At 41.3% G+C, this 18,180-nt stretch overlaps 1 protein-coding gene across 1 annotated transcript; it reads left to right on the forward strand.

Annotated features, from left to right (window-relative positions):
* The first annotated feature begins 4,041 nt into the window (after nt 1-4,041).
* On the forward strand, nt 4,042-17,076 carry LOC137097419 (vomeronasal type-2 receptor 26-like). Its single transcript, XM_067470513.1, has 5 exons — nt 4,042-4,185; nt 12,243-13,109; nt 14,820-15,047; nt 15,676-15,802; nt 16,178-17,076. Exons 1-5 carry the CDS (start codon nt 4,042-4,044, stop codon nt 17,074-17,076), a joined length of 2,265 nt encoding a protein of 754 aa, XP_067326614.1.
* The last annotated feature ends 1,104 nt before the right edge of the window (nt 17,077-18,180 follow it).

The raw sequence follows: 18,180 nt of genomic DNA on the forward strand, positions 1-18,180 counted from the left end.
TTTGCAGTGTTTGGTTGTGTTTTGTTCCATCTTACCTGAGCACTAAGGGAAAGTACATGGTGGCTGTAGAGATTTTCTCCATTTTAGCCTCTAGTGCTAGTTTATTGGGTTTCATCTTTTTCCCCAAATGTTTCATAATTGTCCTGAAGCCTGAACTGAATTGCAAGGACTACCTAATCAGAAAAAATTGACACACACACACACACACGTATATCTCTATCCATCAAGATCACCCCCAAATGGAGATTCCAAGAAAGATAAAATGAACAAAAAAGCATAAAATGAACATAAAATCATACAAAGAACAATGATACTCTATGTCCATAAAGTAAGAGGTTTGTTTGTTTGGGGGTTTTTTGGGGGGGTTTTTTTTTTTTGGAAGAAAGTAATTATTTGTGCAGGTTAGTTGAGGAAGTTGTGGTGAAAAATGTCACTTCTTATGGTCTGGTATGTAAATTTGACTCCTTCTCCCGGGTCACTGGTTAGCAGTATTCTGGCAGATTAGATCAGCAGTGTAAACATGTCATTTGGATATCCTACAATGAATCTTGGGAGCCTTCTGAGATTTAGTTTACAAAACTAAAAAGTATGGTAAGTTTCAATTCTGAAATTTTTGTCATGACTTATTTTGAGAAATCCACGTTGACTTTTAGTAATCACACTGTATTTTTCTAAGTAATTCCAGACTCCCTCCTTAATGATTTGTTCCAGAATCTTTCCTGGTATTGATGTCAGGAAAGGAGGGGGCTTTAAAAACTTCTGTCTCCCAGCTGCTTACTTGCTTATCATCCCTGCCTGCAAGAACAGGAGAAAGAGGGCGTCCTGGCTGCCTCATCTCCCACACCAGTGAGAGAAGCAAGTCAGAGAAGGAGGCTTTAAAACTTCTATCTCCCAGCTGCTCACTTGCTTAATTAATCTGCCCTCCTGTGTCCCCGTTTATCATCCACACAATTTGCTATTTACATCGCACAGCAGGGGTTGATATCGTGTGTAGTGTTCACTATTGCGTCCACCCCCGGAAGGGTCAGCGTTTTCCATCTGGCTGGAAGTTCCCTGTCTGCCATCTTGATCACCATCTACTATTAGTGGTCCTCGTCATTTCCTTGCAGACCTCACCACCCAGTTAAGTTTAGCTGCTCGGCTGCCAGAAGGTTTATGTCTTCGGCTGTTGAGGCCTGATACTTTGGGAGGATGGGGAGGTGGGCTTTTTATTAAAATCAATTTGGCCTTAATATCAAGGAATTGAGGACATAGGAAAGAACCGTTGCTCTTCTGTATATATATAAAATCATGCTTCTAATGCTTGCTCATTATATAGCACTTTAACCCATTAACTCCCTTCCACTATTGCACTTCATAGATTAACCATCTGGCACTTTAAACAACAACAAACCCCATCAGCACTTTATAGACTCTATATATGATCTAGCACTTTATAAACTTATTATGGACCTCAATTATTTGCTAGCACTTTATGGACTCCTAATTTAAAAACTGACCCATAACCATTCCCCATGTTCCGTCCTAAGTTGCTGTATATACTAATTATAACTGCACTTTGTGAGGGAGGTGAGAGTTGGAACGGGCTGGAGAGGTCCGGAATTTGCAGGGTGGGAGTGGGAAGTGAATGGACAGGAGGGCTAATAAAAAATGAAATGACAACAAATCAGTCAACTAATATTGAATCATGGGTTGAAGATATGAAGACGAAGCACGTCATGGGAGATGGGTGTTCCAAGGGGCTCCTATAAGAGTAATAATGGGGAGGGGGAGATACGGGAATGGGAGACCGCTTCTTCAGCCTAGGGATTGTGAAACAATATTAGTAGTTCCGAAACGGTCTCCTGACATGGTAAATTGGAGTACCCAGTATGGCGGACCCTCTGGATTAAGGGTGGTGCTGTTGAACACCAGATCTGTCAATGATAAAACAGCTCTCATCCAGAATTTAATCCTGGCGTGCATAACGGAGACCTGGTTGGATGAGGCTAGAGGTGTAAATCTGACCCAGTTTTGTCCACCAGGCTACTCCGTGCAGCACTAGCTGAGATCTGGAGTGCGGGGAGGTGAGGTTGCAATGGTCTATAGGATTCCATCTCCCTGACCAGATCCCCCATCCCATAGTCAACCATTTTTGAATGTGTCCACTTGAGAATAGGTGACCGGGGAAGAATAGGGATTCTGTTAGTGTACCATCCACCCCACTGCACTACAGTCTCCCTACCTGAGCTAGCCGGGATGGTCTCGAGCCTGGCGTTGGAGTCCCAACGGCTTATTGTGCTGGGGGACTTATTGTGCTGGGGGACAACATCCACGCCGAGGCCACCTTGTCAGGAGCAGCTCAGGACTTCATGTCTTCCATGGCGACCATGGGGCTGTCCCAACTGATATATGACCCTACTCACAAGGCTGGACACACATTAGACTTGGTTTTCCGCCAGGGATGGGAGGAAGGTGGTGGTGTGGAGGAGCTGACCATCGCTCCATTGCCATGGACCTTGCCATGGACCACCACCTGGTCAGGTTTAGGCTCACTGCATGCTTTAACCTTCGGAGGGGTGGAGGACCCATTAAGATGGTCCGCCCCAGGAGACTTATGGATCTGGATGAATTCCTGATGGTTCTTGGGGAATTTCCCACCACCTCAGTTGGTGATTCTGTTGATTCCCTGGTCACTCTCTGGAATGGGGAGATGACTAGGGCAATAGACACGATTGCTCCGGAATGTCCCCTCTCAAGTAGCCGAGCTAAACCATCTCCTTGGTTCAATGAGAAGCTGGCAGCAATGAAGCGAAGGAAGAGGGAACTAGAGAGCATGAGGCATTCAGATCCAAGCGGACCAAATCGAACATGGCATGTTGCCTCTTTAAGGGCATATGATGCTGCAGTAAAGGCCACAAAGAAATCTTGCCAATATTGCGTCCACAAAGAACCGTCTGACAGAGCTGTTTTGAGTTGTCAGAGGCCTATTAAATCCCGCCTCCTTGGATGGGAACACAGACAACTCGATAGCCCGCTGTGAGGCATTTGCTCAGTTCTTCGCAGACAAAGTTGCTTTGATCTGTTCTGGCCTGGACATCATGTTAATGGCAGCCTCTGAGAATGTAACACAAGCATCTGCTTGTCCGGTTTGGATGGGATCATTTCAATTGGTGAAACCTGAGGATGTGGACAAGATACTCGGAGGAATGCATCCTAGACCCCTGTCCATCCTGGCATTTAAAGGAGGCCAGAGGGGGATTGGCCGAGTGGGTAAAGGTGGTGGTTAATGCCTCCCTTTGGGAAGGCAATATTTCAGTGAGCTTAAAATAAGCTGTAATAAAACTGCTATTGAAGAAACCATCACAGGACCCCACTCAATTGGTCAACTATTGGCCTGTTTCCAATCACCCCTTTTTGGGCAAAGTCCTGGAATGTGTGGCCTCTTAACTCCAGGTATTCTTGGAAGACACGGATTGTCTGGATACGGCACAGTCTGGCTTTAGACCGGTACATGGAATCGAGACAGCCTTGGTCGCCTTAGTTGATGATCTATGCCGGGAACTAGACAGGGGGAGTGTGTCCCTGTTGGTTCTGCTGGACCTCTCAGCAGCCTTCAATACCATCGACCATGGTATCCTTCTGGGACGCCTTGCCAGAATGGGCCTTGGAGGCACTGTTTTACAGTGGCTCCAGTCCTTTCTGGAGGGTTGCACCCAGTGGGTGTTATTGGGAGACATCTGTTCCGCCCCACAGATGTGGGGTTCCTCAGGGTTCAATATTGTCTCCCATGTTGTTCAACATATACATGAAGCCTCTGGGGGAGACCATCCGGAGTTTCGGGGTGCGGTGTCATCTGTACGCAGATGGTGTCCAACTCTGTCACTCCTTTCCACCTGCTACTAAGGAGGCTGTTCATGTTCTGAACCGATGCTTGGCCGCTGTGATAATCTGGATGAGGGAAAACTAATTGAAATTGAATCCAGACAAGACAGAGGTACTCCTGGACAGTCGTAAGGCTGAAGAGGGCATAAAGCTACAACCTTCACACTCCCCCTAAAGATGCAGGTTCGCAGCTTGGGTGTGATCCTGGACTCATCGCTGAGCCTGGAACCTCAGGTCTCGGCGGTGCACAGGGGAAAATTCGCACAGTTAAAACTTGTGCGCCAGCTGCGCCGATACCTTGGGAAATCTGACTTGGCCACGGTAGTCCATGCTCTTGTTAAAGACTACTGCAATGCTCTCTATGTGGGGTTACCTTTGAAGAGTGTCTGGAAGCTACAACTAGTCCAACAGACGGCAGCCAGGTTGTTAACTGGAGCGGCTCTCAGAGAGCATACAACCCCCCTGTTGCGCCAGCTCCACTGGCTGCCAGTCTGCTACCGGACACAATTCAAAGTGCTGGCCTTGGCCTATAAAGCCCTAAATGGTTCTGGCCCAACTTACCTGTCCAAACACATCTCCCCTTATGAACCTTCAAGGACCTTAAGATCGTCTGGAGAGGCCCTGCTCTCGGTCCCAACATCATCACAAGCACGGCAGGCGGGGACGAAAGACAGGGCCTTCTCAGTGGTGGCCCCTCGGCTATGGAACGCCCTTCCTATGGAGATTAGATCGGCTTCTTCGCTTTTAGCATTTCGGAAAAAAACCCAAGACATGGCTATTCGAGCAGGCATTTGCGAATACTGAGTAACGGACATAAAAACGGAATCAACTACAAGATGGATTGGACATTGTTTTAATGAGTATTTATTGAATTATGTTTTATTACAGCTGTTATGATTTTACTGATGTTAAAGTTTTTATATTGTAGCTGTGTTTTTGGTGGTGTTGAATTTTGTCTTGTAAACCGCCTCGAGTCGCCGGAAGGCTGGGAGGGGTGGTATACAAATAATGTAAATTAATAAATAAATAAATAAATGATTTGGGTCCTCTTGTTCCCTTCTTGAAGATAGGGACAACATTTGCCGTCCTCCAGTCTGCTGGGACTTCTCCTGTTCTCCAAGAATCATCAAAGATTATTGTCAGTGGTTCTGAAATGACTTCTGCTAGGTCCTTCAGTACTCTTGGATGTAGTTCATCTAGCCCTGGGAACATGGTACCTCATCACACTGAGCTTGAGAAGCATGAGTGACTATCTGTATAGCAAAGGGGATCTTACCTTTTGATTTCCAATCATCCCAATCGTTCATCACACATTTCGCTCTTCAGGTGTTTGCTTGTTGTTGCCCTCATTCGTAACCATCACATGGGGAATTCTTTTCTCCACATTCTCCGTCTTCGCTGTGTGCCATTCAATGGTGTTGTCATTAATGTCACAGGATCACCACCTCCCTTTCTAGCTCAAACATCTGCTTAATTCCCATCACACTGATAGGCAGCATCACCTCCTATTTCAAGGATACCAGCAGGGATCCTTTACACTAGAGAGGCAATGTCTCCTTCCATGTCACATTTTTAAAACACTCCTTTGAGTGGAATCTTCTCCTATTTTCTTTGAAATCCTCTCCTTGAGTAGACCAGCAGAATTTTAACCTCACTTTTAACACTTTTTTTCTTGCCCTTCCTGGACTTCATTCTGCAACTGGGAAGAGAGATGAAACAACAACTTGTACATTATGATATTTTAGTTTTTTCTCGAAAGCTTCAAAATTCCTTCTGATCTTTATGCAGACCATGCCTTGCAGAATTATTGGTTCCCACATAAACCAACAGGAGATGAGGATGGTCAATGGGTTTGATGAGTCCAATCAGCTAGTCAGCTATATGGTGTTTTTGCCCCAGGAAGAAGCATACTTCCAGTCATGTTTGCAAAACACTGCTTCTGTTCTTCTGATGAGGGAGACCAGTACATATCTCCTCTGGGAATAGACAAGGTCCCTTTCCTGTGCTGAATCTGACACCCTGCAGATCTCCTAAGAACTGCCCTTGTTACTCTGGTTTCTGTTCCTCTGCTTTTTTGACTGAATTCTATAGCTCTAAACTTGTCCCTTCCTCAGAGACATCCCCCTTCTTTCATCAAGGGCACTCCACTCAGCTGTGTCCAAGAACCTCTCACCCTCCCCACAGTTTTCTTGTTCAGCATAATTTATGGTTGTGGAGAGAACTTCCATTTGATTCTGTGGGCCCTTGTAGAGAGGCCCAAAACACAGGACCTGTCTCACTTTTACCTGAGGCATCTAAACAATGCCTCTGGTAATAAAAAATAATAATATGGAGAAAGCTAGTTTTCCTAAGTTACTCTATATTAATTAAATATCTGGAAAGAACTGGATCTTCAGCTAAGGTTCAGATCTTTCCAGGTGTCGATTCTGTGGGGATTGACTCCTGGGACCGCTTCCACAATCCCCACAGCCATCCCGTTTCTTTGGGCCCCTAGAGCCCAAAGAAGTCAGAGGATGACCCCCCACACAATTTCTCCCCTTGAGTATGCCTGACACCTGGAAATGACACATCAGGAGGTGGGGGGGGGGGCTGAATGACATCCCAGGTCAAAGCCTGGTGTTGTGGGAGGATGTGGGGAGAGAAACCTGGGAAGAAGTGGTTTATTTTAACCTGTTTCCTTCCAGCTTTCTGTCCTATAGAGAAGGGCCTGTGTTTATGAACTGACCTCCTCTCCCTCAGAGATTTCCATCATGCCTTCGTGAATGACAATTCACTCAGTTGTAGCCAAAAACCTCCCGTCCTCTCCAACATGTTCTAATTCCTCATCATCTCTGACAGAGTAGAGAACTGTGAATCAATGTTAAAATGTATTTCTATAAAATACATATTAAAATACACAAAACAGAGATTAAACAAAGGATACAAATTAAAAGGTCATGCTTTAAAACTGGCTGGGTAGGCCAGCTGGCAGAGATAGAACTTCCTCCTCCTTCTATGTGTTACATTTCTCCAAGCATGGACCTTGTCCACATTTGAAGTGTCCTACTCATAACCATTCTCTGTTGGTTTATTTGATGTGTGTTGTACATCTAGGGTGGTCGGCTGGGCTGTGTCCAACCATATCTTCACACAACCTTTTCGTGACGTCCTGCCGCACTGGCAATTGCTGGCAAAAAAGAAGGTGCATGGGGTGGCTCATGGTGCCTTGCTTATCTCCCCTCCTCTGCTCATCACATGTTGGGGAAGGAGAGGGTACTTTGGCACCCTTTCCCTCTCCCTGTCCCCCATCACATGAGAGAAAGGGCAGCAATTCACTTTGCCCCGCCAGCCTTTCTGCAACCACACAGTGAAATGGGCCAGAAAGTGCAGGTAGCTTCATCGGACCTACCCAAACTACACTTTCCTCCCCGTTGTGGAGGAGGAAGTGCCTTTTGGTACTTTCACTCCACTTTGGGAGGACATTGGTTGGGGTCTGCCTTGCATTGTGTGATGGTGAATGGCAAGCCCTGTCCTTGCAGCAAATAAAAACGGTAAGAAGGGGCTTTTTTTTGCCCTATTTGAAGCGCTGTCAAGTAAAGCTCAAGCTCCCTGATATCCTTAAGTGTAAATATTTGGGCCTTTGTTGCAGATATAGCTTGCTAGGTGTTCTGGCAAAAAGACAAACATGCCCTGTAGGTGACCACAGTTCCTCCTTCCCACTTTTCCCAGAACTCCTATGAATGCTTTCTTGAAAATGATGACCTAGCTACTGGCTCCAGAAAGGTCAGCTTAATGAGCCAAGGCAATTAAAGTATTGCCGAACTGCATTGATTCTACAATGTAGATGCCCCCAAATACCATGGCTGAGGAGATATTGGGCAGAATGCTTTAGGTCAGATTCTAAAACCTAGGAGTTAACTAGTTCTACAGGTTAGAGAAGTAGTGTATTATGAATATTATGCATGACAAATATTCTCATTTCTTTTTCCTCCAACTGTGTGTACTTCTTATATTTCTGATTTGGGTGCACCATTGATTGTGCCATCTTTGGCAACTATAAACAAAATGGAAAAAACTAAAAGGTGATGATGAAACTTTTTAAGTACATGTTTTTTTTAAGTACTTGTTTTTCACTCTCTTCTCTTTGACTTCACCTATAGCCCAATACTCCTGGGAAATAACTTATAACTGTGTAATTATCTCAAATTGCTTGCATTTCGTTGAGGGCAAAAATATGATCAATAATGAAGCTTATGAAATCCTATATAAAGTACCTTTGCCATCCAAAAATGAGCAGAGAGCATTGAGTGGGCAATATTCCCAGACTCCTATAATCAAATAAGCACACAATCGTTGCAGAAAGAACGTTAAAGGTATGTTGTGTGCAGATATAACATGGAAGAGGGAGATTTTATGTCGGTTTTTCTACCCTGAGGTGGCAGGGATATGTGTGCTGTCTGCAGCCTTCCTATTGTTGTGGTCATCTCAAATGGAGGGCAAGCCACAGGCCACAATGTGCTTTCTCGATGATACCTTCCAGATGCCATATGAATATTACCAAAGCGGAGACTTGTTGATTGGAACAATTGCTTCCCAGTTTGGTATGCTGTCTGATGGAATGGTTTTCGATGAGCATCCCAGCACAAAGTTTGAAAACGAACTAGTGTATGGATGTAATTTTTTAATATGCATTTACATTGACAAGCATGCTTTAAAATGTGTATGCTTTCTTCTTGAGATTATATCTGTGTGTATACCTATTTACATGTATATACATACATATACTTTTGCTCTCCCCTCTTAGACCTCGTTTTAAATTCATTGTGCTTAGTCCTATTTTCATCCACTCTATATACTGTCTCATCCTCTATGATACTGCTCTGTATCTTCCATTACTTCCTTCTGATTACATTGTCACTCTCCAAGTTTCCTCTTCTGTGCACCTATTCTGTGATTTATGATTCCTTGTATACTTGTTGCTGTATTTTGTTTCAACCATAGTTTTTTATCTCTCCATCCAAAGCATGAGCGGCCCACCTACTTACAACTGCATCATGTGTTTTGCCAATTTTCCAATATAGCATTACTCTCTTTGTTGTATGATTTATGTCTGGCCATGTTATTGTATTCATCTCCTTTCCTCCATTTCATCATTTTGAGTGTGTTTTCTTTTTCATTCTGCATTTCCTGGGGGGGGGGGGGGGGGGGTTAGCTGAGATTCTAACATCAAGAACAGTCTTGAATTATTTGTGTGGAGAAGGAGAAAAGGAGTCACACCCCATGTTGAAAAGCTATCTTGGAAGAAGTGAGAAATAGAGACTCTGGAATAGTACACCTAAAGTTAGCAAGATTCACAATAGTCTAGAAGCGTTTTGGTTTCTATTTGGCAGTTTTCCTCATCTCTGTATTAGGAACTAAGAAAGTAAGAGAAGGTCTCCATTATAACACAGCAGAAATAAGAGGAAGTGGATGCAGAATGCAGTTTTCCTTGAATATTCCAATGTCTAATAGTCACCACTTGATTATTTGCATTTAAAATATATTAGAGACACAACATCCAACCCAGGCAATGTTTAGTGAATTTTAGGGCTGGGCAACCACGGAAAAATTTGTTTCTAAACTCGATTCGTTTTTTGGGGGTTTTTTGCGTTTTGATATTTAAAAGAATTCCAAAATTTTCCTTTAAAAAAGTTCGATATTTACGAAATTTCGTAAAATTACGAAACAATACAAAACGAATATGAAACGAATACAAATCGATTCGTTAATGGCGGACGCGACAGCGCAATATGCTAAAAAACCTCCATATGGGACAGGGGGAACTTCTGAAGGTTCCCTCTCCCTCTGTTGTTAACTATTGGTGTGATATTTATAATTTTGTTTCACTGATTAAACAAACAACAGCTATACAACTTGCCCCAGACATGCGGAAATAATAACGAACCGATTTCTAAACGATTTCGAAACGAATACAGAACAAATACGAAGCAATTACGAAACGAATTGAAAAATTCGTTTCGTTTTTTAGATGCTCCTGAATGGTTCGTTATCGCTTCGTAACCAAAAAAAATAACGAATTTTTAATGAATTACGAAATTGCGAAACGAAACCGCCCAGCCCTATTTTACACTTATGTACTTGAATGGGTGTATTGCATTCTAACTCCACCTTTAAAGCTGCATTTCTATGCCATTTACTGTATGTGGAATTGAACTAGACAGCAAGAAAAAAAAACCAGAATGAATTCTGAGCAGATTCAAAGTAGATGTAAAACTTTTGCTGAAATCAGTAGCACTTATACTGTAATCTCATAGTTTGATTTGTCTGTTAAAAATTAAATTCCATTTAGTCTTAAGTAAGTTTCAGCTCAAACTGTTATTCGGCCTGTATGGCCAATGTTCCAGCAGCATTCTCGTCTGACATTTCGCCTGCATCTGAGGCTGGCATCTTGAGAAGTTCTGTCCTTTATTTTAGTTGCACAATAGGCATGACTTTGCTTTAGAAACCACACCTTTATAAATTCATATCGAACAAGAGTCCAGTAAAGAAGCGGGGTAACTAATAAGAAAGTTTTGTTAGGTAGTTAACATCAAAGACTGGAATGGCTCATTTCTTCTGAGTTTGAATGTATAGTATATCTTCCTTCATGTTCAAAACTGAAATATCAGATAATATCAGGTATTTTCTATCACCTTTTTCAATGAAATGCTTAGTGGAGGCATCTATTACATACATTTTGCAATTATACATGCATATATCTAATCATTTGCATTAGGTCAACACTGAAGAACTATCAACATATTCTGGCCCTGGAATTTGCTATAAATGAGGTAAACAACAACCCCAACATCTTATCAAATATCAGCTTGGGCTTCCATGTCTATGACAGTTATTTCAGTGCAAGAATGACTTATCAAAACATTCTGAAACTTCTCTCCAACTGGAAAAGGATTGTCCCCAACTTCCACTGTAACAAGAAAAAGAATCTGGTTGCTGCCATTGGAGGAATTGACTCTGAAGTCTCTTATTACATGGCTACAATCACTGGTGTTTACAAGATTGCACAGGTAAAGCATATGAATGTGTCATTGCATTTGGGGGGTTTAAAACAACATTTCACCTTCTATTTTACACTCAAGATATTACCTGCGTTTCTCCACTGGAAAAAAAAATCTGCAACTAATTAAAAGTCGTATGTGCTTGCTCCATAGAAATACTGTTATCAAAATTGCAAGACAAGCTTTTGGTAAGGTGTGTGAAAAATGGGAATGTGTGTCATTTCAAAGGTCAATATTTCCAAGTGGTCATAACATGTAATGTGTTCTGATGGTGCGCTGCTCATTATAGATAAGTTTAGATTTTTTCCTCCATATGTATCTCTCATTAGGATTATTTGTATAAGTAGTAAAGGAATAGTTGTTTTATCTCTAAGAATCTTTGTGTTCAAGAGATGTTCCTTGATAAAGCAAAATAGATCTGACAAGCTTCCCTTGGATCCATGTCCAAACTTCAAAATAATAAAAATAGAATAATGACTAAAGATAAGAAATCTTCACATGGGCTAAATTCGGCAGCATGTGCTGACTTAACTCTGGTCATCCACCAAGCCAGCTGGCTCCCATCAAATGATGCTGGCATGGCTCTGTGGGTGAAGGAGGGCATAGCTAGCAAATGCCACCAGCAGGGCAACACCAGAGGACTTCCTTGTTGCCATTGGAATCCATTGGGGAAGCCGCACACTCCACGTGAGCTCATGCTGCCCCCATTTGATCACCCTCGGATGGAGCCGGGTAATGCAGCATGTGGGGCACCAGGTTCCGCACACTCCTCTATGAAGTGGAGCACCTCCGGTGTCTGTTTTACAATGCTGTAATAAGTCATAGGCCAGATTGGGATAATAGCATGTTACAGCACCCCAAAGCATTGGAAGGCCATGTTCAAATCACAGCCCAACAGAAACCTTATGGGTGTATTTGGGGAAGTCACACTCTCTCAACCTCAGAAGAAAGCAATGGCAAACCCCTTCTTAAAACATCTAGTAATTTTAGGATTTTTGTAAGTTGGAAAAGAGGGAGAGCACATAACACACAATGAATCAAAACAGAATACAGGGAAAATTAGAACATTTAAAGATAATATTTGGCCATCACTACTGCCAGGACAAGAAATATAAACTTAAGATTCCCAGTTTACATATGCGTACTTTAAAGCAATGAAATATTCTGCCCGCCTGACTTCCTAAGTAGTATGAAACAACACTAATGTAACTGAATGTTCTGTAAGATGTAAAGAAATGCTGATTATTGATTAATATATTTTAATAATGTGATAGAAGAAACTTAACACATGAAAACCCATACCACACGAATGCTATTAAAAGTCAATTTCTTTTGGTCTAGATTGGCTACTGTGTATTGGCTCCAGTGATGAGTGAAAAACCCCAACACTCTTTTTTCTATCGGATGGTCCCAAATGAAGTATATCAGTACAAAGGGATTGTCCAGCTCCTTCTGCATTTCCAATGGACATGGGTTGGGTTGATGGCAGCCGAAGATGACAATGGAGAAAAATTTCTGCAAACACTGGGAAAGATGCTTTTCCAAGGAGGCATATGCACAGCTTTTATAGCAAAAACAAAACACTTAGCTCAATTCATGGAAAGTGAAACACCTTTTGAAATCTTTCCATACTTATGTGGTCTACTAAAGGATCCCAAAGTAAAGGTAGTGATTATCAATGCAGAGCATCAGACCGTATCAAATTTAAAATGGCTGATTTATAGTTCTGTCAATTTTAGAAACCTAGTTACACTCGCATCTTTGTCTAAAGTGTGGATTATGACAGCTCACTGGGATTTCTCAACACAAGCTGTTCACAGGCTTTTTGATATACATGCTTTTGATGGTACACTGTCTTTTGCAATTCATTCAGAAGAAATGTTGGCATTTTCAGAATTCCTTCAGACACTTCATCCTAGTTCATCAAAAAGAAATGATTTTCTTACATTTTTCTGGGAAGAGGCATTCAGTTGTTCTTTTTCTGAATCTAATGAAGTCAATGAGAGGCCTATGTGCACTGGGCAAGAAAGGCTGGATGATCTCCCAAGAGTTCTTTTTGAAGTAAGCATGACAGGCCAAAGCTACAGCATCTACAATGCAGTTTACATGCTAGCACATGCTTTAGATAGGGTTTATAAATCTAAGACAAGCCGAAAAGTAATGGCATACCCGGGTCCACCAGATCCTTCATATCTTCAGTCATGGCAGGTAGGATTTCACAACACAAGTATCACTGATATCAAATGTGTAAACTACTATCTTGAAATGAGCATACAAGATATATATTAATGATTTACAAATGTAAAGACGGGAGATGAAGTCCATAATAATATGTACTAAATGTACTAAAAATGTTGGTCTGTTATTTAATATTGTCAGAATATCAATGACAGTGAAATACCCTGAAGGAAAAGAAGAAATGTAATGGTTCAATGTAATGGTGAATCCATGGGTTCTTGGTGGGATATGTGTGGAGAAGCCACTGCTCCATGGCCTGCATCACCCACCTCACCTTCCTTCTCATCCCATGGGGGGAAGTATTGCTGCCCAGCTTCCCCCATTAAAGAGAGGGCAACACGGAAGGCTCCCATGTTGCTACGGTGGGCGTTGGTTCACCTCCCTTTTTAGGCACAAAGCCTGGCCAGTAGTCTATGTTGTGTTAAGGGCTCTGTGCTGAGAAGGGAGGTAAAGCAGTGTACAATGGGCAAATCAGCCCATCTCGGGTTGGGCTTTAGCACAGCTGGTAAATCACCAGAAGTGATAAGATCTACCAACCAAAAGATAGCCAATTCGAACTCCCAGATCAAAAATAAGTTAGAGCTGTAAGTAGACAAATTGGGTACCACTAAAAAGCAGAGGAGGTATTTTACGACGCCATAAAAGAAAAGAAAAAAGATCAGATAGTGCCTGATAACCAAAAGGAAAGAGAAAGTCCTGATGCTCTTCATCATAGAGGATGGAGTGACAGCATGCCCCTGTGGCTGGATTGAAGCACAACCTCCAAGGTGCAAAAAATCTGGATGTTGACACAACATACCGCTTTTCTGTTTGTTTGTTTGTTTCTGTACTGTCTGTCCAAACGGCATTGAATGTTTGCTGTGTATGTGTACTGTGATCCGCCCTGAGTCCCCTTGGAAAGATAGGACAGAATATAAATAAAGTGTTATTATTTTACTGACACAAAAGCACATTTATTATTATTATTATTATTATTATTATTATTATTATTATTATTATTATCATCATCTAATGGGGTCACAAGTAATTATTAAATGTGATGACAGCAATCCCTTATGGCACAGAGAGAGACCAAAAGGGCATCTACATTGTGGCTTCAATGCAGAATGGACACCACTTTAACTGACATGGCTTAATGCCATGGAATTATTGTAGTTTAAGTTTTAGAAGGTCATTAGCTTATTCTCATAAATAATACAGGTGCTTCACCAAAAAAAAAGCCCCAATTAAAGTGGTGTCAAACCTATTCATTCTGCAACTGGAAACACATTCATTCCTCAAATTCCTAATAATCCTGAAAGAATGCAGATAGCCTTGATGGAAACAGACATAACAAAACAGCAATAGGATTTTGAAAAAGAAAACAGAAAGAAAGGAATACCAGGTTCATAAATAAAGGCTTGGGGTTGTTTTGTTTTTTGTTTGTTTGTTTCATTCTGAGCAGCAAACAGCAATGACTGAATACCAGTCAGCTTAAAAGCTTTCTAGAAAAGATATCAATTGATCATTTGGTGAGAAATGTGGAGCAAAATGTGATTGCCTCTGGGATTATTTTACATTTCACAACTGAAAAATCTTTGCATTTCTTACTGGTGCATGTAAAAGGTTAAAGTGAAGTAGAAGTCTCGCCATCTTTATAGTAATTCCCCACCAACTCATCATTTTCTTCTTTCAATCTAGCTTCATTCTTTCTTGAGGAGTGTCATATTTAACAATAGTGCTGGAGACACCGTGGCTTTTGACGAGAATGGGGAATTAGCAGCTGGATTTGATATTATGAACTGGGTTACTTTCCCAAACCAATCCTTTTTAAAAGTTAAAGTAGGAAATATGGACCCTCATGCTTTCTTGGGCAAAGAGTTCAGCATTAATGAAGAAGCCATTACATTGAACAACATCTTCAATCAGGTGGAGTTTATTCAAAATTTCTTTTAAAAACCAATGGTAATCCAAAAAATTGTGATGTAATGATTCTGGTTAGATGGTGGTGGTGCAATCACACACATCAGAAATCAGTTGTTCCTCCTACATAATAAATGTATTATTGTTGCTGTGTCCCTTTCAACCTCAGAGGAAGGCCATAGCAAACCTTAATTGAGCCAATCTTAGAGATAAAACCCTGCAATAGATTTACTTTAAGGTTACCATCGATCAAAAACAACTTAAAAACTCACAATGATGCCAAGGAACAATCTTTTTCCATTTTGAACTCACTACTTTGTGACGACAAAACTTTTGCAACACCTCTGTTCATAAGGTCATAAGATCAACATCCATTATGATACAGAGCAAACCCTGCAATAGATTTACTTTAAGGTTACCATAAATCAGGAACAGCTTGAAAACTCACAATGATGACAAGGAACAATCTTTTCCCTTTTTGAACTCACTTTCTTTGTGACAACAAAGCATTTTCAACAACTTTGTTCATATGGTCAACGCTGTATTACCAAAATCAATTGCTGTAAGATTAAATATTTTGGTTACTGTTGTTAACATGGAAAACTGATATACTGTCTCTCCTTTCCGTGGATAGGTGCTGCCTATTTCACTGTGTAGCGATAAATGCCATCCCGGTTATATGAAGAAAAAGATGGAAGGGAAAATATTTTGTTGCTATGAATGTATTCCATGTCCAGATGGGAAATTTTCAAACCAAAAAGGTAGGCAGTTTAATATTCTTCAGAAATTTAACTTATGGCAACAACCCCAAACCATATGGGTCAATCCTTTGGACATACAAAGACAAATAGACTAAGCAAAATGGATTCATTTTTTCTTATTGATTACTCACATTTCTATCTTGTCTTTCTTCACTGGACAGCAAACATGTCTACTTTTTGCTCCCAACTCATGTTAATCCTGATGCAGATTAAGCTCAGAGACAGTTGGGCTATTGTGAGTTTTATGGGCTGTATGGCAACATTGAAAGCCTTCGACAACACATTTGCCTGCTGGGCTGAAATGAGTTGAATGTCTCAATGAGTACTTAACTTGGATTTTCTGAAAAATGAAAAATTACCTGTTTTATTTTTCAGACATGGCTGAATGTTCAAAGTGTCCAGATGATCAGTATCCCAACAAGAACCAAGATGAATGCCTTCCCAAAAGGATGAACTTCCTCTCGTTTACAGAACCTTTGGGAATAACTCTAACTTGCTTGGCTCTCTCCCTTTCTCTGATCAACATTATGGTGCTCAAAATATTCATCAAGAACAAGGACACTCCCATTGTCAAGGCCAATAACCAGAACCTCACTTATTCGCTCCTTGTTTCCCTATTACTCAGCTCCCTCTGTACATTTCTCTTCATTGGCCAGCCTAAAAAAGTGACCTGCTATTTGCGACAAACCATTTTTGGCACTGTCTTTTCAGTAGCTGTGTCTTGTGTATTGGCAAAAACCATAACTGTGGTTGTTGCTTTCATGGCTACCAAGCCAGGATCCAGGATGAGGAAATGGGTGGGAAAAGGATTGGCAAACTCTGTAGTTTTAAATTGTTCTCTTATTCAAGCCAGTATGTGTGTTGTATGGCTGTGTACTGCTCCCCCATTTCCAAATTTTGACATGCACACATTAGCTGAAGAAATCATTTTGGAATGCAACGAAGGATCCGTCACAATGTTTTATTGCATTATGGGCTACCTGGGATTTCTGGCCATGGTTAGTTTCAATGTGGCTTTCTTTGCCAGAAAGTTGCCAGACAGTTTCAATGAAGCCAAATTCATTACTTTCAGCATGGTGGTGTTTTGCAGTGTTTGGTTGTGTTTTGTTCCATCTTACCTGAGCACTAAGGGAAAGTACATGGTGGCTGTAGAGATTTTCTCCATTTTAGCCTCTAGTGCTAGTTTATTGGGTTTCATCTTTTTCCCCAAATGTTTCATAATTGTCCTGAAGCCTGAACTGAATTGCAAGGACTACCTAATCAGAAAAAAATGACACACACACACACATTATTGTAGAGACTTTTTATTATATTTTTAACCTTAAAATGAACTTTTATTTGTGGAAACATGTGTAGAATTGCATTTAAGATTTCTTTGAAGTTGTAAACGGAATCCAATACCTTCCCAGTGTAAAATGAAATATCCATACATGGAGATACATTATACATTATACTATCCCTATGTGAACAACAACATTGTGAAATATATGTCTAATCTGCTATCACTTTGGAACAATACCTTTAGATTTCCATGATTCATGAAAATCTTGCTCATGTTCTTTACCAAAAGACATCTAAACCTATGCACTGTTCTTATTCTCTTACATTATGCATGTCCAGACACATTTCTATATTAAATAAACCTATATTCAGAGACATGCACACATATGCATACTGTGACACATTCCCACACACAACCATAAATTCTGAACACATGTGTGCACACACATATACACACAAAATAAACAGCCCCTTGAAACTCCTGAGCTCTCCCACTTTTAGATAAGTCAGGGTGCTTCCAGACAGCACTAAATCACAAGTCTTAAAAACGGGCAAAAAATCCTGGGACTTCAGAAGAAATCCACATACAGACCTGTTGGTCCCAGGATTTCTGCCTCCATTGTCCAGACTTGACTTCGTTGCGAGTTTTAGAACCTTCCAGGATGGTTGCTGTGGGACTTCTGCTGGAAACTTTGGCAGTTTTTTAAAAACTCAAGATGTGGCAAATCACTGCAGCGAATCACTGCAAAAGTTCCGTTCTTTGTCCTGGCCAGAGAAACTGTGCCCTCCAGACGTTTCATGAAGTATCTGCCACACAAACAAAGTTTATGGGGTAGTTCCACTTCTGCCCAAGTCAGCACTGCACAATTAAACAGGAACACACACTTTTAAACCAGGAACAGAACTTTGTCATTACTGACACTTTTTAGAACCTGGCTGCCTGGCCATCTGTCCAGACAGATTTGGTTGTGTACTTGTGGCATGAAACAGCAGAGTGCTGTTCCTGGGTTGTACATGTCTGTTCCTGATTGCTCTTATTGTGAAAAGATGTACAATGTTGACTGGGGGGCACAACTTTGTCCTGGACAGAGAGAAAA

The sequence above is a fragment of the Anolis sagrei genome, chromosome 6 (genome assembly GCF_037176765.1).
Source record: "Anolis sagrei isolate rAnoSag1 chromosome 6, rAnoSag1.mat, whole genome shotgun sequence".
Lineage (NCBI taxonomy): Eukaryota > Metazoa > Chordata > Lepidosauria > Squamata > Dactyloidae > Anolis > Anolis sagrei.

Bases quoted from the DNA above. Each gene is read 5' to 3' on its own strand.
- LOC137097419 (XM_067470513.1), top strand. From the start codon at position 4,042: ATGCAGGTTCGCAGCTTGGGTGTGATCCTGGACTCATCGCTGAGCCTG. The intron at 13,110-14,819 runs GTAGGATTTCAC...CTTTCAATCTAG, and splicing joins CATATCTTCAGTCATGGCAG to CTTCATTCTTTCTTGAGGAG. The intron at 15,803-16,177 runs GTAGGCAGTTTA...TTTATTTTTCAG, and splicing joins GAAATTTTCAAACCAAAAAG to ACATGGCTGAATGTTCAAAG.